General features: G+C 42.5%; 1 protein-coding gene across 1 annotated transcript in view; it reads right to left on the minus strand.

Annotated features, from left to right (window-relative positions):
• Positions 1-3,061: 3,061 nt before the first annotated feature.
• LOC145394938 (arf-GAP with dual PH domain-containing protein 1-like) overlaps positions 3,062-23,861 on the minus strand; it is a 97,821-nt gene continuing 77,021 nt past the window's right edge. Inside the window, exons 7-8 of the mRNA XM_080268688.1 lie at positions 11,337-11,471; positions 3,062-3,358 (exon numbers count right to left, since the gene is read on the minus strand). Coding sequence (XP_080124814.1) covers positions 3,062-3,358; positions 11,337-11,471 — 432 coding nt within the window. The remainder of the gene's footprint in view (positions 3,359-11,336; positions 11,472-23,861) is intronic.

The following is a 23,861-nucleotide window of genomic DNA, read 5'->3' on the forward strand; positions in this document are numbered from 1 at the left end:
AAACAAATAACTCAGAGTCAGATGGCCATCCCATACGGGATTATGGCGTCTGGCAATAGATAGATAGATAGACAGTCAATCTGTCTGCGGAAAGTTTTACTGTGCAGTTTTGCTGCATATGAGGGAGAACATCTGCCACAAACATCCAGAGCAGTGGAAGAACATGGACTGGGTCCTGCATCATGACAATGCCCCTGTCCACACATCAATTGTTGTCTGGCAGTTCCTGGCTTCTACTAACATGTTAATCATTCCCCACCCACCATATTTGCCTGACCTTGCCCCAAGCGACTTTTTCCTGTTTCCCAAGATGAAATTACGACTGAAAGGGCGTCAATTTGACTCGATTGAGGAGATCCAGACAGAATCACAGGAGATGCTAAAGATCATCACACCTGAAGCCTTCCAGGGATGCATGGACTTGTGGAAAAAAATGCTGGGAGCACTGTATACATGCCCAAGGGGACTCCTTCGACGGTGACAGTGAGAACTAAGAGGTAAGGTAACTTATTTTCCTACAATATTCAAATTACTGGAACTTTTGGGTAGCACCTCGTATCTAACTCCTCCAGCTTCAAAACTTTACCCTAAACTGAATAAAACTGTCTGGAGAGGAAGCAAAAAAATCCATCATCTGACTGAAGGGGCTAACGAATTAATCATGCACCCAAGTTAGCCATAAGCCAATAAATACAGTAAGTCCTTGTTACAGAAAAACTGTCTAATCTTGCTCTGGTGCTACATATAAACCTGATTTGCCAATTTTTCTCAATTTATACCACCATACCTGCTGCATGCAAGAAGTTGTGATGTTTTTGACCTTAAATTATAACAAGAACTGCCTGTACACTGATGTGAACTATGAATACATTTTGGAATATACTAATAATACATATACCATACAAAATTACTTATCAAAGTACTTATACACCAAGTTACCTGTACATTTTATAAAGCATGCATGGAGCATTTCCAGATAACCTTAGCCATGTAACAGTCTCAGGGAAGCTAATACATTTTGCTAACATAGATATAGCATGCAATCAAGACATTACTTAATGCTACATTTGGTATGCCAATACTTTACAGCATGCAGTGATTTGCATATACATAATTAATACCAATACTCTTGTCATTAAAACCTTACACTTACACACACACACTTTCACTTCACCTTAGAACCACCACATTCTCTCAGTGGTTGACTTTCACTCCTTCTTGGATTAGGTCATCTACTGTAGTTATAGACAGATGGACAGATAGGTAGATGGACAGATAGGTAGGTAGGTAGGCAGATAGACAAATAAAGATGTAATGGACTACGAATCGCATAAACTCTTAGTTATCCATCATCACAATATCCAGCGCCGAAATGGGATGTAACTGGCAATTCTATGCAATATCCGGCATCGAGGTGTATCAAGTGGCTCATAAATGGTTGCCAACCAGTGCTGTATTACTGAATTGTATGATTACTTTATAGTATTTTATGCTCAATTTTCATTTTTTACTCATGGGATAGCTTTTAGGATAGCAGGTCGAGACGGAGAGTAATGCAACATCGGGTTCAATGCTGAATATCGAGCCAATGGGGGTAATATGCAATATCCAGTGTTTCACGTTATTTGGCATAGGGCTTGGCTGGCCGGATATTTGAGAGTTTACTGTGCTGTAGAAGACTTTCATATGTCACCCTAACTGCATTAAGCATAGCAATGATGATCATCATCTTAATCACCAATGGAAATCATTTACCGGTATGTGTATTTGCTTACAACCCATGGGAATAGAACTAAAAAAACTTAATAGACACAATAAAAAAATGCTACTTAAGCTGATAACTGATATTGTACTATGAAAATATGACTAAGGAATAATTTATTCCTTTGCACTTGGGTGTTTTATTGAATTTATTCATGTTTTATTTTGACTGAAGGAATTCTTAGCAATCAAAGACTTACACAACTATCCTAAACAATACTTTCTCTGCTGCTAGTTGGTACTGGTGAGGGATGCTTTCATGACATAGCACCAATATAACCAGGCAGTGGAGCTGCTTGGTTATACGAACACCCTTCACCTCCTTATCTCCCAAAAGGAGGATGGTGGACTGCAAGCAAGAAGCAATTTCAACCTTCAGTCCACTGGGTTCATATTCTGATAAACCTGGGGCTGTAACTACTACTAAATTTCTGTTGGTTCACCTATGAATTATATTTAGGCTAACACTAAAGGATTTTATTTAGTAAAGCATATTCCCAGTGATCAAATGGTTAAAAAGCTTGTATGAATTCAAATTATCAACAAGAAGGAGCACTCACAGAGTACAATGTCCATGTCTTACAATTCGACTAAGGCCAAACCTCTGATCCTTCCCTGTGACCTTGTCCTTTGCTGATGGTTCTCAAATTTGAAATTACTTCATCCCTGGCAAACTCTTGGCCCTTTTACTAAGCCTGGTTCAAACTGGTTCTGAAGTGCTCAAGATGACCTTGTCCTGTGAGACTGATCTTTAACTGTACTATTACTGCAGCTCCTCAATTTACATGGGACCAGTTTGCACGAAACATGTTTTGTGTGGAAAGATAAACCCTGATCAGACCCAGTAAACAAGTGAACACTTACAATGGGATTTTGAATATCTTCACTGTTCCTCTTCCTGATGGTTTCCTATAATTATTTGCTTCTATCTGACCAATCCTTGTCCCAGTACTATGTTCTTTTCAGCTTATACCCCTGAGCACATTCCTCAATGTAAGTCACTCTCATTTACTGCAAGATTTCCCAAAATTACGGTACCATCAAAATCCTACTCTACACACAGCACTACAATAAATATCCTGTTAATTTAATTTTGTGTGACAGTGTAATTTCAGTTCCACTTTTGTACATAAACATCCACTACATGTAAAGATTATTAACTATAACACAAACACACACAGCCTGTATTAACAGATATTCATAACCTGAAGCTCTCATATTACTCCAAGTTCTTGTATATGCAAAAACAAAAACACTCTCTCCTCATTCAACCTCATCTAACCACATAACCATTCACACATTAGAGCCATGACAAGATACGAGATGATCGAGAGGACTTTCTATTACTCTGGGCAGCCTCCATATCAGCCTTACTCTGATTATCCTGTGGCCTCATTGCTCGCTCCAACACTGCCCCTATTGCTGACAACCACCGAGCACGATCCTCAGAGGTGGCTGCAGACAGGACGAAATTCCGGTTGGGAGTGTACAGGGAGAAGGGAAAGTCTTGCTCTTTGTGTCCCCTTGGCACACCCTCCTGAACACTGTACTGGTTGTCTTTGTGGCCAAGGAAAATCTCACCCTTGGGATATGCATCCTGGTGGGATGAAAGACAAATTACATCATAGTAAACTGTCACAGGATACTCCAACGCTGAAGAAAAGTTATCCACATATACAATGTTAAAAAGAAATACAGTAGTTTACATATTTAACAACTTATTAGTACAGCCTTTAAATTTGTGGCTCTTGGTACAGTCGGCCTAAGAAGTGACGGCGGAGTATCCAGAAATTTTCGGTCAGCGACAGTGCACATACTCTTCCTTATATCCCTACGAGGTGAAACCTAATACGTAAAACTGTTACAAAAAGCAATAAATCAATGCTAAAGTACCTGTATATTTCAAATTTGTAGGAAGCAGTTCGTTAGTTACGATAATAGGAAATCCAAAACGGAACTAATTGAAATTTCACAACTATCGCTCAGGGACAGTCAGGAATAATTTGTGGAGTTCAAGTCTAGTATGGTAACACGCAATAATTTTTTAGTAGCATAAGACTGAACAAAAGGAAGCTTCAATAAACAATAAAAATGAGTAATTATTATAAAATAATTTCCGTTACAATACCAGGGAATAATTTAAAGTCGTTTATTTCCATTTCCAATGTCTCCATGGACGATGACAGAATGCGGGAAGAGGGCGTAAGCCAGTAAGCTATTTTAAATGTTTCGATCAACACGCACGAAAAGAGATAACAATTACTCAAAGACATGCAGTTATTACACTGCCTTTGGCCAGTTTTCCATTAAGAAAAAATCTCTGGATTATTTAATATAAGCCAGAGGGCTGTCGGTGAAAGAAATATAAAAAAAGAACCTCGATGTTTGCCTAAAGTCAGAGCTCCTTACAGAATGCTAACTTCTGTCATAGTCTGATATCCTCAGTGCATAATCGATTAGCAAGAGTAGTAAAATGCAGAGGTTCATAAACAAATAACTGAGTTTAAAACTTCCAAATCAGCATTTTCTGTTCAGCAGGACATTACAGTTTATTTAGAAAGACAGATATTAAAATTAAATGATGGAGTAAAGAGTGAGTGGTTTTGCAATGCAAGAGTTTATGAACTCATGTTTTGGTCCTGTTTATTGTTTAGTGTAAGAGAAAAAGGCAGAATCTGTCATACCTTCTTACAGCTAATAATAATTTTGCATCAATTGGGAATAAAGTTGCTAATTATAAGTATTATTGGAGAGAGGAAGACAGAATAAATGGCAGTATGGTCTTGCTGCTACCGAAGGTAGGGCATCATTATGAAGAATAATTTCATTGTTATGGCATCCTTATTGTTGCTGGATCATCACCATAGCATTTGAAAATAGGGCAGTGTATTGCTGTCACTATCTATCTATCTATATACCTAGGCTGCTTCCCCCAAGGAAAGGAAGGTTGCCGAGACAGGACGACACACTCCCCATTTACTCATCCATTCAAACACATTCATTTGCATCTTATCCCCAAAACTAGAGCATCTGTGTTTGAAATCCTGGGAAACATTTAAATCAGGAACACGGAGTTATAGGCCTACTGCCCACCGCGCGCGGAGTAATACATTTCACATTCATTCAAATCGGGAAAGGTAACTAAGTGTTAACTTCTAATATCACTGCCTCCAGTTATTCATTTTACATCATTCTTAGCGCAATATAATATATAATTTATTTGATATGATCTGATGAAGGCATTGAATGCTTACCTTATATTCACTGTTTTCATTGAGCGTACAGCAGTGCAGAGTGACCGAAGCAATCTGAAACTCTGCCATCACTTCTTGGGGCGACTGTACATAAGGCACAACTTAGTAAATAATTTCACTTGTTGCACTTTTCAACAACACAACCAAATTCCTTGACCTGTGAATTACAGTGCTCAGATCCTATCACCAGTCCAATACATACTGAGTTCCACCACTATCATCACTGCCATCTTGATTTTTCTCCCACCTACACATGGGCATGAAGTAGGATCCATAAAGACGGCAAAAGAAAGTAGGACAAAGGGAGACTTATCAACAGTATGCCCAATGAAATGGGGCACACGATCATTCACACACCACTCACACAAAGCATACATGGAATGATATTCCCTTGTTCTACAACAGAAATATGATGGTTTAGTAAGGCAATATCTAATCTCTACAATTAGAAAAGTGTATATCATCAGTAGATAACAAAAATTAAAGGAAGATATCCTCGGGCTCAATAAATTAAAGTGGGTTCTGTCATTAACCCTTTCAATTTGGCAACAAGTTTTGTTTTTTGTTCTTGTAAACTTAAGACAATATTATTAGTCTATGAAAGACTACTCAAACTGGTGGGACTAGATATAACATTCAACTCTCGCAATAACTGAATCAACAAAAATGATATCATTTAGAGAAGTGGTAGGTAGGGGCACTCACCATCCACTCACTCAATGTAGTGCTGCTTTGGACGTCTGCCCTTTTCTCTTTTCCTTCCTTCCTCTTCCGTCTTTCTTTCCTTCATTCTTTCATCATCCTTCTGCCTACGGGTGACTTTACACTCCTTCTGACTTTCTTTTATTTATTCTTTCCCCTTCCTTCTGCCTATGGGTGACTCTACACTGAGTGTCATGCCAAATGGTTTCCTGTACACTAGGAAACCATTTACTACACTGGGTGGTAACCATATAACCAAATTATGGCACCTGGTGGTTTTGTGGGTAATTAAGGCACTCCAATCAGATTCAGCCTGTGTAGGTTTATATCCATGGGGCAGTTGGGGTTTATTGCTCACATTATGCCACTCAGGGATGAATGAGGCTGGTCACTCTCATCTTAAATGTCAGGACAAACTTGTCTAACCCAGGCTCCTCCACTCCTCATGGGGAAACATAGGACTGGATGATGGATGGATGGATCGATAGCAAGAATAAAAGAGAAAGTACATCACTAGAGTGAGGGTTATAAAACTGCTTCATGTTACTAAGAGATGAGAGGAGTGACTGGAATTAAAGTGATCTTCCTTTCCAATAATTCCTAAACAGGTCAGGGGACCAGGGAGGTGGTCATATAAAGTTATTGTAACTATTTACTTTTATACTCACTCCCCACTGTAAGTCAAGGTTGTGTCCCATAATATCACAACTCTTTCTATACAAGTGGTATTGCAAATTAAGATTGTTGTGTTACATAACCCCAGCCTGTTCGGTCAAGCAGATCAATCACCGGCAAACAATCATCCGTGGTGGGCAGAACCATGCAATGAGCTGATGGTCCCTTGTGGCAGACAGTGCTTCACCACAGCGAAGTAGAGGGAAGAGTATGGATTTTTATTGTTTTATTTTTTATTTTTTTTAAGCTAGGAAGAAGGACCCAAAGGCCACGAGCCCACAATAACTGTTCCTTCCAAGAAAAAACAAAATACAAGAGAGAGCCAAACTGAAGATCTGACCATTTCGACATGCCTGGACACACTGCCTTTGAAGGACTGGAGATCATAGCTAGCAGGAAATACAGACAGAGGGAGACAGTTCCAGAGTTGACCTGTTGCATAAAAGAAGGACTGGGAGTAACGGTTAACTCTTGCATTAGAGAGCTGGACAGAAAAGGGATGAGAGTTTGCTGTTAGATGGGTGCTACGCGCCCATCGTAGAGATGGAGGAATGCAAGCAGACAGTTTAGAGGAGCAGTAACCATTGAAGTAGCTATAGAAAAGAGATAAAAATGCAACAGTGCAGCGAAGAGACAGAGGTTGAAGGGAACCAGTAAGAGGAGGGGAGTTAATGTGACGAAAAGCCTTTGACTCTACCTCATTGAGAAGAGCTGTATGTGGGGAGCCTCCCCATACACAAGAGTTGTACTCTACACGGGCGGATAAAACCCGTGTATGAGTCAACAATTGTCCAGGGTAAAGAAGGAACGGTGTCGGCTTAGCACACCTAATCTCTTGAAAGCAGATTTTATAAGAGATGTAATATGATCTTTCCAAGAGAAGTCCCAAGTGAATGAAACCCCAAGCATGTTCATGGATGCCGCATTGGCGTCTCTCCACCCATTACAAGCACCATAATGGATTCTACATCATCCCCAAATGTTTCCTGGCTTACAGGAAACCATTAGGCCTGTCACTCCATGTAGAGACATCTTACGGATGCACTGCATCAAGATGTGTTGAGTGCCTCTACCTACCACAACTGCAAACTGGGAGATACAGGCATATCAGCTTTATGGGGAATATGGAAACTTTATCAGCTCTCACTGAATTATTTGTGGCAAATTTAACAGCAGAAAACAAAATAAATATTGTAAGACAAATAGTGGAGAAGGCTTGTGAGAGGGACTACAAGGTGTTTATTGCATTTAACCCCTTCGCCAAGAGGGTGACTAATCTTGCATATTACCATGTACAAGGCTTCCCCCCCCCCTTGTTCCTCCACACTACTTTTCTAGAGAAAAGCTGCTATCTTGCGAAAATAGCTATGGTGTTTTGTATGTTTGTGGATATGTGTGTAAGACTGAATCTGTCACTGGTTGTGCTTGTTTTAAAAATAATATAAATAGAAAAATATCCACACTACTTTTCCAAAGAAAAGCTGCTATCTTGCGAAAATAGCTATGGTGTTTTGTATGTTTGTGGATATGTGTGTAAGACTGAATCTGTCACTGGTTGTGCTTCTTATAAAAATAATATAAATCGAAAAATATTGCTGAGTAGGTTTATAAAAATTACAGTGCAGTGAAAGATTACATATATACGAATTAATTCAATGTACATACCTATGAGAAATGTTTCCTCTGAACTCAAATCTAGGCCTACATTTTCTTGGTTTTCACGCCCCTGCTTGGCCCAGGCTGTGGCGTATCCTGGCTGTGCCACTAACGATACTGTACAATATACTTCTGCTCCAGTACATGTAAATGCGGGGCAATTTTGTTATTTCCAAGGAAGCAAAAGCCTGATAAAAGTGTACATATCACTTTCTGAAACTGGATGCCAAAAAATGCTGTATACTTTACCCCTTCCCTGTGGGTATTCACTGAAAAATTTGACTTTAGATCTGTCCACTCACACTTTTGCTTCACCACATCTGCATCAAAAAATTGCTTGAAAGAGTCCAAAGGCGACACAATTTCAGATTTGCTGATCGCTGGGTTCAACCCGAAAAACTCGGTCGTAAATTCAGGCATGTGGTTGGGACGTGTCAGCAAAAATGTCGCTTATCAACTGCCAGCCACCTTTGATTTCTTTTTCATGAACATCATCAAATTCATCACTCTCAAGTTCTTCACTCGACGAGTCATCGATTTCCGAGTCTTGAGCTGACGGCTGATAGTCCTCACCACTCGAGAATCGTGAGATTCCTCAAGAATACGCTGTGCTTCGCCAATAATTAACTGTGGAGGGAATGACAGTACACTGTGCTATGACACACAGTCCAGACTGATCCTGGCAGGATGCAGAGCTACTGTCCAACATGCCATCAATCATGTGCCCTCCCATATATATTGGGATTGGCTGAAAAAAAAAAAGTGGGTGGAGCTTATTTTATCCTCAGTAACAAATACGAGCCAATATGTAAGGCCCTAGCACAATAAACTAAACCCTCTGCTGTCCCCTTTCGTGGCACTGATATAAGACAACACAGAGGCATTGTAGTGTGTGCACACTGGAGGGTTACAACAACGTATTAGCGTCATCGTGGCAAAGGGGTTAATGATCTGGAAGAAAGCATACAACAAAGATGACAGAGAAGGATTGCGGAGGGTTTTGTGCATGTACGGTGTAGACATTAAGCTGCTAGGTGCCATCAAGAGTTTTTATGATGGTAGTGAGGCACGTGTAAGGGCAAACGGGCATTTACGTGAATGGTTCACGACCAGTGTGGATGTGCAACAAGGTTGTGTGATGTCCCCATGGCCGTTCAATATATTTATGGATGGGGTGATGAAAGAAGTAAAAACACGAGTAATGGAGAGTGGGATGGCGTTGGTAATGAATGGTGATGGATGGAATATATCAAATTTGTTGTATGCTGATGATGCAGTGCTGCTTGGTAACACTGAACAAGAACTTTGTAGACTAGTGCAGAGATTTGCTGATGTCTGTGAGGATCGTGCCTTGAGAATAAACATAGAAAAGAGAAATGTGATGGTAATCAAGTGAGATAGGGACTCCCAATGTGATGGTACAGTGAATGGAGAGAGACTGGAATTGGTGAGAGTGTTCAAATACCTGGGTACAGTAATAGGAAAGTGAGGAAAATGTGCAAAAGAAGTTGAAAGTAGAATGACATAAGAAAGGAATGTAGCTGGTGCTATGATGGCCTTGATAAGAAACAGAGGCTTGAGTGCTGCAGCTGTGAGAGGCTTACATGAAGGAGTGTTAGTGCCAACTTTAACACATGGATGTGAGACTATGGTGTGGCATAAAAATGAAAAGTCAAGAGTGAGTGCAATGGAGATAGGATTGCTGAGGAATGTATGTGGAGTACAGAGGGTGGATAGGATACAAAATAGCGTGATTTGTGAAAGATCCGGAGTGAGGAAAATGTGGACACCAGAATCGAAGGGAGTGTACCGAGGTGGTATGGTCATGTGAAGAGAATGGATAACAAAAGAGTGGTGAAAAGGTAATCTGAGCGAATCTGATGGAGGGAGAAGGCAAGGTAGGCCAAGAAGAAGATGGAGGGATGTGGCAGATGAGTGTGTGAGGAAGAGAGGTATGGAAGTTGGTGAGACTAGGGGACTGACAAGAGATCAAGTTGGATGGATGAATGTTGTGAGAAGAAGAGCATGATCAAGGATCTGGCACCCTTTTTAACATGACAGCATTAGGACTGACTCTGTTGGATGTGTTTATGTGAAGCTACAGCAGGTGTTGAAAGCTTTTTGGTGTATCAGATAGAGCCAGTATTCTGGGGGCTTGAACGATGAGTGAATGGAAGCGTGGCCCATTGGATTGGGCAAACCTGGGCTGTCTGGACGTTTCTACTTCTCACCCTGTCCTAGGATGGGAAAGGAGGTCTGGATGATAATAATGATGATGATGATGATGATGATGATGATGATGATGATGATGATGATGACGATGATGATGAAACACAATTTAAAAAAAAAAAGTGGCTTATAACAAAGACTAACTGTACTCTAGTTTTCTAAGCCATCCCCTGAGTGATGGTAATGATATCAGGATACTACTGGAGGGGTGGTTGCTTCTTTGAGCTTGATGGACTTGCTCAGCCAGAGAGACCAAGATTACTCAACAGCAACAACAACAACTGCAGATCAAGGTAGATCACGACTGTGCTGGCTTTGACTATCATACTACTGACTTAGCCACTTGAATCTGGGTGATCTACTTTTTTATTATTATTATTACTGCTGCTTCCAATTACATTCCATTAACAAAAGGCCTCTTGTAATGAAGGGGTTCACTGAGGCTGTATCTAATCCCTCCAATTCAAAAGTCTATCCTATGCTGAATAAAATCACCTGGAGTTAACAAGAATAAACTAAAAAGAGCATTACAGTATCTGGATTCAAGAAATGAATGTCACAAAATCAAACTTTTAAAAATACTATGGGACTGCTGTGATACACAAGCATGTGTTCATTCAGTGTGAACCACTGGAGTTACAAGAACTAACCATAAAGGACTTCACCCGGATTCAGGGGGGGCTATGACTAACAATACACTTTTCAAAATACCATAGAACTATGATACATGAGCTTGTGATCATTCAGCATGAACCAATTAAATCACAAGAATAAACTAAGATGGAAATCACATCTTCTGAAGTCAAAGGGTTAGTACTTGTACTGCAGTGGTAGTTGCAACCCCAAGCTCATCTGAAATTTGAGCCCAATGGACTGCAGGCGATTAAGTTGCCATTCTGCAGTTCACCATCCTCCTTTTGGGGAATAGGGATGCAGCTGAGGGATGGCTATACAATCAAGCAGTGGAGCCACTTGATTATATCAGTGCCACCACATGAAGGAATCTTCTCCAGCACCAGTTGAGGGGTTGAAGACTGCAAATAATATTTTTAAAAATACCATGGGATTGTCGTGATACATAAGCTTGCGATCATCCAACGTGAACCATCGGCGCCGGTAGGCATCTCCCTCACGTGGTCCTGTCTTGCTCAGCCAACCCTCCGCTACAAAATCGTTGGTCAGATATGGCACCAGCTGTAACAGTAAACATTTTCAAACAACTGAAACAGTATAAAATAAAATGAAATGATGTAAAATTATGTCATTCTTCCTTACAGAGAATTCATACACTGAGGTCAGCCATGGTACAGCTGATGTCTTCTATGGACTGGGAGCAAAACCAAGTGCCAAAACCAGCTGATGGAAAAAGTTTAATAAGACTGGAATACTGCGAGTCTCAGTTTGCAATTTGACTTTACCTGTGGTTGAGTTTTCCTATGAGTTATGTATGACTGCATGGCTATCGTGAACTTCTCTGAGCCTTGCAACTGAAGCCTATCTGAGTTTCTATTCTTGCACCTGATTAGCTGTCATTATGAGGAGAACTTGGGTAACAGAAAGCTTGTCATGTTTCCAATTCCATCTTTATACTGGTAGCAGTAAGTAATATTAACAGATCAGCATTAATCACAAATGATGACCCAATTTGGGAAAGTAACAAGCAGCATAAGAAACATAGTAGTATAACAGGTATTGGAAACACAGGCAAATCTTCAATTTAACAATGACAGTCACATTTAACCACAGATTCCCAGGTTTATCATGTCATCATGCCAATGAAAATGCCAGGGTTTCCAAACCATTTATCAATCATAATATTTCCATACATTTCAGCCATGAACATATAGTGCCATTAATGTTGTGTAAGTTTAATGCAACTTTATTAAAGGTTATTTAAAGTTCATCATCATTATCCAGATCTACTTCACCTAAAGACATAGAGTAGGTAGATTCCAGAGCCAAGAAAAAAACTGATGTAAGGAGATGTAACAGACATGGGTGCATAAGAAATGTAGAGACATAAGAGGAAGACTTGGAAATAATGCAGATTTCATGTGTGCAGTGTGTTGGGCAGAGCATGTCAAGACTGTCGGGAGTGAAAGGAGTGATCATGCTGGCAAGTCTCCGGAATGTGGATGATTTTTATCAGGGCAACATGTTAATGTGCTAGAGGTGGTGCTAGGGTAAGAAGTGGTTGGAAGAAGTTCAGGGAGCTGTTGTCACTCCTAACATTGAGAGGGCTCTCCCTCTGCACTAAGGGATCTTTATATGAGGCATGTGTTAAGAGTGTAAAGCTGTATCGCAGTGGGACCTAGGCAATAAAGGAGGAGGATATTTGTATGCTTAAATGTACAGATATGACAGTGATTAGATGGATGTATAGTGTGTCCTTGAATGTGGGGGCTGAGGGGGCTAGGTTTACTATTGAAAAGTGGAGGAGGGATGGGACTTTAATGTATTGGTGTTGTCATGAGGAGGGATAGATTGATATGGCTTGGGCAAGGTGAGAGGACTGAGGATGACAGTTGGGTGCAGCTGGTGAGAAGTGTGAAGGTCAGAGGTAGGGTTGAGGGACACAACCAAAAAAGACCTTGGATGAGATCACAGTGTGACTTTACAGACTAGAGACTGAATAGAGAGGCTACCAGAGACCAAGCAGTAAGGCGAGCTGCCATTAGGTGAGCAAGGTAGAAACATGCAGGTATGCTGGAGCCTTGATAAATGATACAATGTATTTCAATGTTAGGTTAAATTAGTTTAGATTAGGTTATATAATTATCTTTGGTTTGGCTTATATTTAGGTTAGATTAGGGAGTGGTATATTAGTTTGTGGTGATGTAAGGTTAGGAGGGCAACAGTATGTTTGGTTAGGTAAGTTTGAGTAGATTGTATCAAGTGTTCTTAAGTCTACAACAGCAGCAACAGGAGCGAAGGACTGCTGCTGCTGGTGACTCTCTGGCCATGTCCACCTCCTCACCAAGTCCATGACTGGACTACCACATATTCATGCAGCTGGGACATATATAGCAGTACACATCAAATTGTCATAATGGAACCATGGTTGGTATCACTGTGGTTTTTCATTAATTAATTACCAAATTACTGAGGCATTAAGCTTTCAGACCAGATAATGAAGGTAATGGAGAGAGTTCCTGCAGATATGATTAGAGAAAGAGTGAATACTGATGAGATGCAGTTTGGGTTTAAGCCAGGCAAAGGGACCACTGATGCCATATTCAGTGTTCGACAGCTTCAGGAAAAATATATAAAAAAGATTTGGGAACTGTACTTTGCTTTTGTTGATTTGGAGAAGGTCTCTGACAGAGTCCCTGAAGAGGTGGTGAAGTGGGCAATGAGAAAGCTTGGGATCAAGGAGTGGCTGGGTAGAGCAGTTAGGGCTATGTATGTGGGTGTTAGCACCCAGGTAAGGGTGAATGGAAATTAAGTGATGCATTTTCCGTGAATGCTGGTGTGCATAAGGGGTCTATTTGGAGCCCAATGTTGTTTATCATGGTACTTGAAGTCCTCTCATGTGACTTCAGAAATGGACTCCTGTGCGAGATGTTGTATGCTGATGATTTGGCGCTGATTGCAGAGAATGAAAGGAAAGGCGGAGGAAAGATTTACAAAGTGGAGAGATGGGATGGGGCACAAGGGCTTAAGAGTAAATTCAGATAAAACAAAATTGATGCTATCCAGGGCTGGGGGTGGTACTGCCAAAGAAAAGGGAGAGTGTCCATGTGCAATCTGCCACAAGGGTATGAGACATAATTCCAGCCTGTGCTGCGTCTGTGATAAGTGGGTGCATAAGAGATGAAGTGGTATTAGAGGTAGACTGCGATATAATGCTGATTTCATGTGTGCGATGTGACGGGGAAAGCAGGTGAAGATTGTTAGGCATGAAAGGAATGAGCGTGCCAGTGAGTCTCTCGAGTGTGTGGAAGAGTTTTGGTATTTGGGAGACATGTTATGTGCTGGAAGTGGGACTGGAGCCTGTGGCTAAAGTGAGGAGTGGTTGGAAGAAGTTCAAGGAGCTGTTGCCTCTCCTGACACTGAGAGGGCTCTCCCTCTGTGCTAAGGGATCTTTGTATGCAGCATGTGTTAGGAGTGTAATGCTGTTTGGTAGTGAGACTTGGGCAGTAAAGGAAGAGAATATTTGCAGGCTCAAACGTACAGAAATGATAATGATTGGGTGGATGCGCAGTGTGTCCCTGAGTGTGAGGCCTAGGGGGCTAGGTTTACGATGGAAGAGTTGAGGGGTAGCATGGGACTGGAGTGTATTCTAGTTGTGTTAAGAGGTAGATTGAGATGGTATGGGTATATGGAGAGGATATGGGATGATAAATGGGTGCAGAAAGTAAGGAGTGTTAATGTTGGGGTTTGGGCTGCGGGAGGTTGACTGAAAAAGACCTGGGATAAGATCATTAACCCCTAGGATATGCTATTCGATCGCCCGTACTGGCATAAAAATCTGTATATGGAGCCGATTTTTCGACTCTTACTGAAGTAAAAAGTGTTTTACCCAAGGTTTAGAGCCTGAATTTACACACCTTATGCCGCAAATCAGAGCATTCTAGACCAACTGGTTACTGAGCTATAGCCTGTCAAGGATCATCAAAAACTGACACTGGCAACCCTTGCAAATAGGAGGAGAGAAAAAAAATTGCATCAGCATTAATTTTGGCATTATAGAATGAGAGATCGTGATTTTACACACCAGAAAATGTATACAGCATTCTCATATGTCAAATGTTTACACGTAGCCACAGCAAGAATGCACGTGGAGGTGGAGGGAGTATGAAGGGGTGGAGGGGGGAGAATGAGGGAGGATGGTGGGGGGAGTGTGGCATGGAAAAATCAGCTTTACAGAGTTGTTAGGAGGAGCTGTGAGTCCAGTCACAAGCAAGGGAGGGGGAGAGGGAACAAAGGTATTGAGGTAGAGGAAGATGGCAAGAGGGCGGTGGGGGAATCACCCCCCCCCACCATGGGTAGGGGCCCGAATCCTCCCCCCTCCCTACTCAGGACTTAGTTCTCATTGGTTTGCATCGATATATGTCACAATCAGGCCGAAGCCTAGTGTCCACAGTTTTTTACAAAGGCTCCTCTATCGATCCTATTAGGCATCAAGCCAAAGTCTGGAAAAGGACAGATCGATCCTATTTGTACTTTAGGGGTTAAGTTTGACCTCAGGGATAAGGGACTGAATAAGGAAGCTGCCAGAGATCGAGCAACATGGAGAGCCACCATTAGGTGACCAAGGCGGATGCATGCAAGAATGTTGGAGCCTTCAAACAATGGAAGACAAAAATGAAACAAACACGCGCAGCCTTTCCATATTTTCTGTTGAAATGAGTCTTTCACAGGTTGCTTCTAGTTTTTCCTGGATTACCACAGCTACTGGGCATTTTTATAAACTTGCTTATGAAAGCTGTAAATGAGAATTTAGAATGCATAAATATTTGTTGGAAAGTGGTAGCAACCATCATCCACTCACTTGATGTACTGCTGCCTACTTCTTCCTTCACCTTTATCATTTTTTTGTGTCTGCCCTACTCTAGTCCATGTTTGCCCTACTCTATTCCTATTTCCATCTTCCACTCACTTGATGCAGTGCTACCTACTTCTTTCTTCAACTTTATCATTTATTTTTCTGTGTCTGCCCTCCTTTCTTCATATTTCACCAATCTTTCCTGTCACTTTTTAAACCTTTTCTTTCCTTTTCAGGTGGCCTTACCTTGAGTGACAAGTCTAATGGTTTCCTGTAAGCCAGAAAACCATTTTCAATGCTCGGTGGTAACCATATAACCCGTGTGTGTTCCCGACGTGTCAACAAGTGGGTTGGCAAAGAGTTAGTGCCCCTTCCCATAAAACAACTAACTCAAGCCAAACAGCCACCCCTTACGGGATTATGGCATCTGGCAATAGAACAGATGGATAGAAGTTTTCTGCAGGGTGGAAACCCACATTTTGTTCTGCCATCAATGATGTTGACCACTATTGTCAAAATTCGCTCTCTTTTTTTCTCTCCAAATGTGAACAGCATTTTAACTAACTGTTAATGGTTATTACTGTATTTATAAAAACTCACTGATGGTGGTAGGGAGGATGATAAAGTATGGATTAAGTCCACATTTCCTGCCAGTTTTTCACTCACTTCCAACTTCAACAGTTTTCCCTCCCTAAGATGTCTCCTTGTAGGCCATTATTCTGGTATATTAAGAGCAATGGATTTGGCTTAACCCTTTCGTGTATCTAAAATTTTCTGTAAGTTTGTGTGACATGATCAGAGAAAATGCCAAGAGGGCAGCCTGGACTCACGCACTATGGAAAACATTCCAATGGATTTTTTTTGCCCCAGAAATTGCTTATACTGGTATCAATTATATACCATCATTTTTGCTAATGTTTATACAGTAGGATCGCACAATGTGCAAGAGACTGGGCGGTCCACGACCTTGCGCACTGTGAATACATGATCTTATGGGAAAAATTACATATGGACGGTACCCCCTCATACCTGGACATTTTTTGGCCCTAAGAGACATAATAAAGAGCAAATTTTTCAGACACTGTACTACAGATATAGCTACAATAACAAAAAATATGGGTATTCACCTTAACAACAGTAGACAACAGGCCTGATGGACTTAAATAACAGGGGTTCCATGGCGAGGCAACACTTACTGCACCGCACCCCCCCGCAGCACCAACAATTCCCTCCACAGACTCCTCTTGAGCACCTTCCCCAGGAGCCTCAAAGTCACTCACTTCGGCCATAAACCCCTCGAAGTCCAATGCTGACTCTTCTGACACTGTATCCTCTTCATCCTCAACTGGAACAGGAGCAGACGATGTAGCTGATTTCTCAATTTCACTAACTTGAGCCTGCTGTGTGTAACTTGTTATGAATGTCTGTCCTCTTCTGTTTATTTCTTGCCTGTGCCTGTCTGTGTAGAAATGGAAGAGTTTGTCAATACCAACCAGAACTTCCTCCGTTCTTAAGCTGACCACTTCCTGTTCCTTCACCTCTTCCTTAAGCTTATCCATGGCAGCAAGGATCTTGCTTATTCTTGACATACACAGCTCTGTATTCCCCTCCATCACACAAGGCTGCTCAAGTTGACTCTGCCTGGCATCGGGCTCTGCGTCTGCCTCGTCTATCCGTTACAATACTTCCTCGGGAGGGTGTTCCTCATTAGCAGCATGCACTTCCCATATGTCCGCCAATGTAACGTCCTCAAAACCTGGTACAGCTTGTGCTGCTGCCTCAGCCTCGGCCAGTGGTTGAATGGCCGTCTCCTGGGTTGTGTATAAGTGAGGCACGAGCATTCACCACGCATGGTTCGCCATTGCAGGAGTAATCTGGTGCCAAGCTTGTAGGAGAAAGTCAACTGAATCCTTCACTGTAAAATGAAGCCAAAATGCCTCAACAGTCATGTCACCTGTGGCGGGTCAGGATACAGCTGCTGATGGAGATGGTACAGGAGCAGGTGTCTCATCGAGGTCTTCGTTGTGATCTTCTTGTAGGGCATGAAGCTCCTCTTGTGTATCAGTCTTCTTGTGTGGGTAGTTGTACACTTGCTTATGGCAGAAGTGCTTCACAGTGGTGATCAGTTCTTGATCCAGTGGCTGCACTACTGATGTCATTCGGGGCAGCAGAAACACAACACGACAATCCCTGTGCAGATCTTCTAGGTATGGAGGGTGACTTGGTGCACTGTCCAGCACAAGGAGCATCTTAAATGGAATGTTAAGTTCCTGACACTTGGCCCTGGCATCGGGGACACAGTGCTTTGTTAACCAGTCTGCCATAATGTTCCTGGTCATCCAACCATTTGCAGACTTGTACCAGTACATGCCACTTGAGCCCATGTTCGTGAGGTTTTTGTAGCACCTTGGGTGTGAAGCTGTGTGTACAACAACTGGCCTCATCTTGTGGCTCCCAGACAGGTTTACAGCGAACATTAACGTCATCTTACACATCTGGAACTTGCGACCAGAGGCTTGTTTTTGTTTTTTAGCGATGTAAATTGATTTGGGCATGGCCTTGTAGTATAACGATGTTTCGTCGCTCTAAATATCGCAGGATAGTCTTTCGCGGCCAGCTCATCGGCAGAGGCATGTTTACCAGACACTTTGACGTGACGGAGTTCCTTGCGCTTCAGAAAACAGTCCAGCCATCCAACCAATGCCTTGAAAGGTTTGTTCACATTTAACTTGAGAGATGCTGCCTTGTAAAAGAGCTGGGCTTGGTTCTGAATAAATCTGCCATTCAGTGGAACACCTTCCTTCTCCTTCTTCATTATGAAGGTGAGAAGATACTGTTCCATTAGTATCATTGCACGATTTCCCACCCGCAAACGGCCATCTAGGTCAGATGCACCATATGTCTTCACTAGAGCCCTTATGGCATCAGAGTTCTTCCACACTGTCCTCACTGTTGATTCAGCCGGTCCCAGGGCTTTCCCAGTGGCAATGTTTCCTTGTCGCTCCTCCTTCATCTTGATAATCTCTAACTTGGTTGCAAGCGTCAGAAGTTTTTTAACTCTTGGGGCTGCAGCCATGGTGTGGCGAAGTACAGGCCAGGATGGAGTGGTAAAAAAAACGCCACACGTTGTACATGACAGGTTAGCTGTAGAGAGTGGATCCGCACTGTGCACGAGCCGGGACTGTTATTGCGTGCCAGCCGCCTTGTACCCCAAGCTGCGCAGTAGAATGACCGGGAATTTCTGTGCATCAACATGACGACACATAATGATGGACGCGTTGTGTGAGGGGAGGGTCGCGTACTAATAGAATATGGCATTTTTGAGCCACTCCTTGTCTCTACCTCACATTCTGTGAGGTAAACTTGTGCATTCAAGGTTTTTGGATATGATTTCTGGTCACTCGCTCACAATGCAATTTGCACACTGTGCGAGCCTACTGCACTATGCGATAAGCTAATAAAAACACACAATACTGATGAATGAAAATACAGTGAAAGTACCGAAATGCAGTGAGAATACTGTGATGTGTTTCCACAGGGAAAATAACTTCCCAAAACCCTACTGCAATATTTTGCCCGCACCATGCAAGAGCTATCATATGCCTATAAGCAGAATTTCACGAGTTTTCACGTGATGCCTTTGGAATTTTGATATATCCAATAGTTCTCAAGCAAATTGCCAAAAATTGTGTGCATGCAACCCCCCCCCCACTGATGTCGAGAGAAAGCCGACTATTTGAGAGTGCTGGCCTTGAAATAGACACCTTCCTCTACGGCACAGCAAAGATTGACACACTTCATGCTAAAACTTAATTTTTGGTGAATATTTTCGTCCAAAATTGCCTAATCGGCATCCCTTCAGACCAACACTGACAAGTGCATCATAGTGCATCACCGGATCCTCTTCAGCCTAACACCATTTTGACTCGTTTTGGGTCATCGTGCGCAAGGGGGTTAATCTGCCAACCTCCTTGACATCCATACTGTATATGCCATTTTGTATTGATATTTTTGTGTTTTATGGGTCTGTATTTAAAGCTTGGGGATTGAAGGTATTCATCATTCCCTCTCATGCTTACACTCCTATAATCCTGTTTGTTGTTTGTCCATTTCAGTTACCACATTTACTGTATAACTGGTAGATGTCAAACAGCAATAGTAAATAGAGTTTATATTACTACTGACTTACATGTAAACAGGAAGAGTCACATGAATTCTAGCTAAGCAATGCCTTTTTGAAAACGATGATTTAAATAGTCAAACCACCCAGCATTTATGACTGGTATACAACATTAATGGCACTAAACTTTTGTGGCTGAAACAACTGGATGTTAGGCTAGTTTCTTTTGCTAATGGAACAATGTATTAAAAGAACAAACACCAGGGAAATACAGTAATCACTTGATTATCCAGACGCTCCGTATGCAACGTGCTCTGTATCCGAACATTAGGCCTTGGCTCTATTATATCCGTATCCGGATTTATTTGTCAGTATCCGAACATCAAACCTCCAACATTGCCAGGTGGGTGACCTACAAATTTAAAAAATCAGTTTGACAGCTGGACGTCCTCTCTGGCCAAGTACGAGTAATAGATCCTAACCCACAAGCTGAGCAAATACAGTATGGCCATCGGACTCCTCACCAAACCGTCAGAAGTCCCCCGGCTGCCAAGATCGCTCAGACGATACCAGCCATGCGTGGATAATACAGACCCTAACTCACATGTTCAGCAAACATGGTCGTCCGGCTCCTCACCGAACGGTCAAAGTCCCCTGGATGCCTGGATCACTCTGACACTACCAGTCGCACATGAGTAATACAGACTCTAACCCACAAGCTCAGCAAATATGACTGTCCGGCTCCTCACTGAATGGTCAAGGTCCCCCAGCAGCCAGGAGCACTCGGACGCTACTGGCTGCCTGTGGGTAATACAGATCCTAACAAACAAGCTCAGCAATTATGGCCGTCCGCCTCCTCACCGAACAGTCAAAGTCTCTCAGCCGCCTGGATCACTCAGACATTTCCAGTAACGCGCAGCTGTCTACCTCCCTACCAAATGGTCAAAGTCACCTGGCCAGCCAGATTTCTCATATACTCCCTGAGGCCTTGATATAAGGGGCTCCAGTGTTGCTCATTTGCCTGGTTAAGTGAAATTGACCCTTGCACTCACAGGTCAATTTGGCACTTTTTACTTGTGTACTAATAGCCAAGGATGGGTAGAGACATGGCAGCATAGTGTACAGCTGACAGTACCGCACCTCAGTTCACACCTTTCTGTCATGAGTGGGGATGTGCTTGTAACCATGGCAGCTTCCACTGTTGCATTTGTGGTGGTTCCCTACCTTCTCCAGGCCTTGATTTTCCTCTGGGGCATTCTCATGTGTGTGATGGTGGCCCCACCACAACCCGAGAAGCAAGAGGAAGGTTTTGACTCTGGAGATGAAGCGAGAGATATTGAGCAAGGTTGACGCAGGCTGGACCACTTCATGCATTCTGCAGGAATATGATATGGCCTGTTCAACCTTGTCTGATATCAAGAAGTCATGGTCCAAGCTGATTCAGTATGGACTTGATTACAGTGATGTCACTCAGATGCACGACAGGAAGATGATGTCTCAGCCCCACCACACTGCCATCGACTAACTGACTTTGGTTTGGCTCTGCCAGCAACGGGGTGCCAGTTTGCTTGTACGTGGGACCAAGCTGAAGGAGGCAACCGAGAAGTTTGCACACCTATGCAACGTGCATGACTTCAAGGCATCTGAAGGTTGACCCTTCCAGTTCAAACTCTGACATGGACTTACTGGCTGCAAGACATATGGTGAGGGTTTGGAAGTGACAGCAGGGGATGTTGAGCCGTTCTGCCAGAAAGTGCTGCCCCTGATCAAGGACGAGGGCCTTGCTATCAGTCAAGTGTACAAGACTGACGAAACCGGCCTCTTCCACCACTCCTTGCCCACCAACACCCAGGCAGAAGAGAGGGATGAAAACTGTGCTTGGTCGAAAGTTGTCCAAACAGCATATCTCGGTCTTGTACTGCGCCTATGCTAACAGAATGCACCGCCTCAAGCCCGTTATTGCTGGATGCACAAAATGGCCACATTGTCGCCATGGGTTGATGGATAGCCTGCCTGTTGTGTGGTAACATTCTGTGAAGACCTGGATTACCTGTAGGATCTTCAGAGATTGGTTCCACAAACACTTTGCCAAGGAGGTTATCTGTTATCAAACGGAGGAACCTGGTATCCCTTGCGACCAGGCGAACGCACTCCTGATCCTCGACAATGCCCCTGCACATCCGTCCGAGAAGGAATTGGTTGCTGATAACAGTCGTATCAGGTACATGTTTCTGCCACCTAATACAACTGTCCTCATTCAACCAATGGACCAAAATATTATCACAGCAGTGAAAAGACTGTACCGTCTAAGGTTCCTGGACAAGGTGATGGTGGTTCCGGATGATAAGCCAGGGTCGAACCACATGGGGAGTGGACCTTGGAAAACCTTCATTGTTTCAACATCGAGTCTGTGGTGTTCAACTGGGCGAATGCTTGGAAGGAAGTCTCCATTAAAACCTTCGAAAGTGGTTGGTCTCGTCTCCTTCAAGGATATGACACCGTGCACAACTCTGAAGGATTTGTTGTGAAACAGAGTGGCTTTGTGGAATGTGGGAAGTCTGAGGGGTAGAGTGGGGGAAGTGGTTGTGGTAATGAGTAAGAGGTGCGTGGATGGGAGATGTGTGCAAGAAGTCCAGTATAGGGGTGGATCAGCCAGAAAGATTGCTGGGAGGGATTGTTGCTAAAAGTTGTTTTGGCAGGGTAGGATGGATGGATATGGGGGTGTGGGTGTGCTGATTAGGAAGAAATGGTTGGAATGTCATGAATGTTATGAGAGTATGTGACAGGATAATAGTTGTGAAAATTTTGTTCGGTGGGATGGTGTTTGCTCTTGTACCGGCATATGCTCCACATGCAGGCTTGGATGAGGCAGAGAGGGATAGATTTTGGGATGACTTAATACATGTAGTATGTGGTATGGGGATGATGAGATTGTAATACCTGTATTATGGGCGGATTTAAATGGTCATGTAGGTGATGCAGCTCAGGGATATGAAGAAGTATATAGGGGATGTGTTTATGGAACAAGAAATGAGGAAGGGGAAAGGATACTCGAGCTTGGGAAGGCAATGAACATGATTGCATGCAACACAAATTTTAGGGAGAGAGAGAGTACGTTGATTACATGCGAGTCTGGGGGAATCAGATGCAAGATAGACTATTTCCTGGTCAGGAGGGCCGATAGGAGGTTAGTGAGGTTTTTGTTATAGGGAGCGAGGAGTGTGGCAGAAACACAAATTATTGATATGTGACACAGTGCTTAAGGAGCGGGTGATGAAAAAGAGGACCTATGCACCTGGGAAGAAAACATGGAAGCTGAAAAACCAAGCAATATGGGATGCCTTTTATAGCAAGATGAGGAGAGAGGTGGCTGAACATGGAGACATGTACGGAATTATTAACAAGCAGTACAGAGCCCTCACGAACAACCTTTTGAGTGCAGACCTGAAAGTTGCGAGGATTTTACTCGCCATGGCGAGCAAATACATAACATGGCGAGTAAAAATGATTTCTCACTGGCCAGTGGAGAGTTGAAGTTTAATCTTTAATTTTAATATAATTTGTTTCTTTAACCATTATTTCATATCATCTTGATAAAAAAAAAAATATATAATAATAATAATAATCTGGCAACTCTATTAAAAACCGCTTGGCATCATAACAGTCGCTAGACGCTGTCTCTTACTCGCTGTCTGATGGCATAATCAGTGCTGCCATAGTCAGCTGACAAGGTGTGGCGTCGCTTGCTTCCAACATGAAACCTATGAAACAGTCACCGTCAACGTCAATTTCGTTGCCTCCCTCAAAAAATGCATCACAGAGAAAATTTCTTCCAAAAATGGAAGAAAGAATTTACGTGGCTTATGTATGATGAAAAAGAAAACAAAATGAAATGTTCCATTTGCATAAAAAATCCAACTGCAGCTGTCAAAACAGATTTCGTAACTGGATCTCAGAATTTTAAAAAAGAAAACAT

The sequence above is a fragment of the Coenobita brevimanus genome, chromosome 29, assembly GCF_032717465.1.
Source record: "Coenobita brevimanus isolate Jiangsu-jjx chromosome 29, ASM3271746v2, whole genome shotgun sequence".
In the NCBI taxonomy this organism is placed as follows: domain Eukaryota; kingdom Metazoa; phylum Arthropoda; class Malacostraca; order Decapoda; family Coenobitidae; genus Coenobita; species Coenobita brevimanus.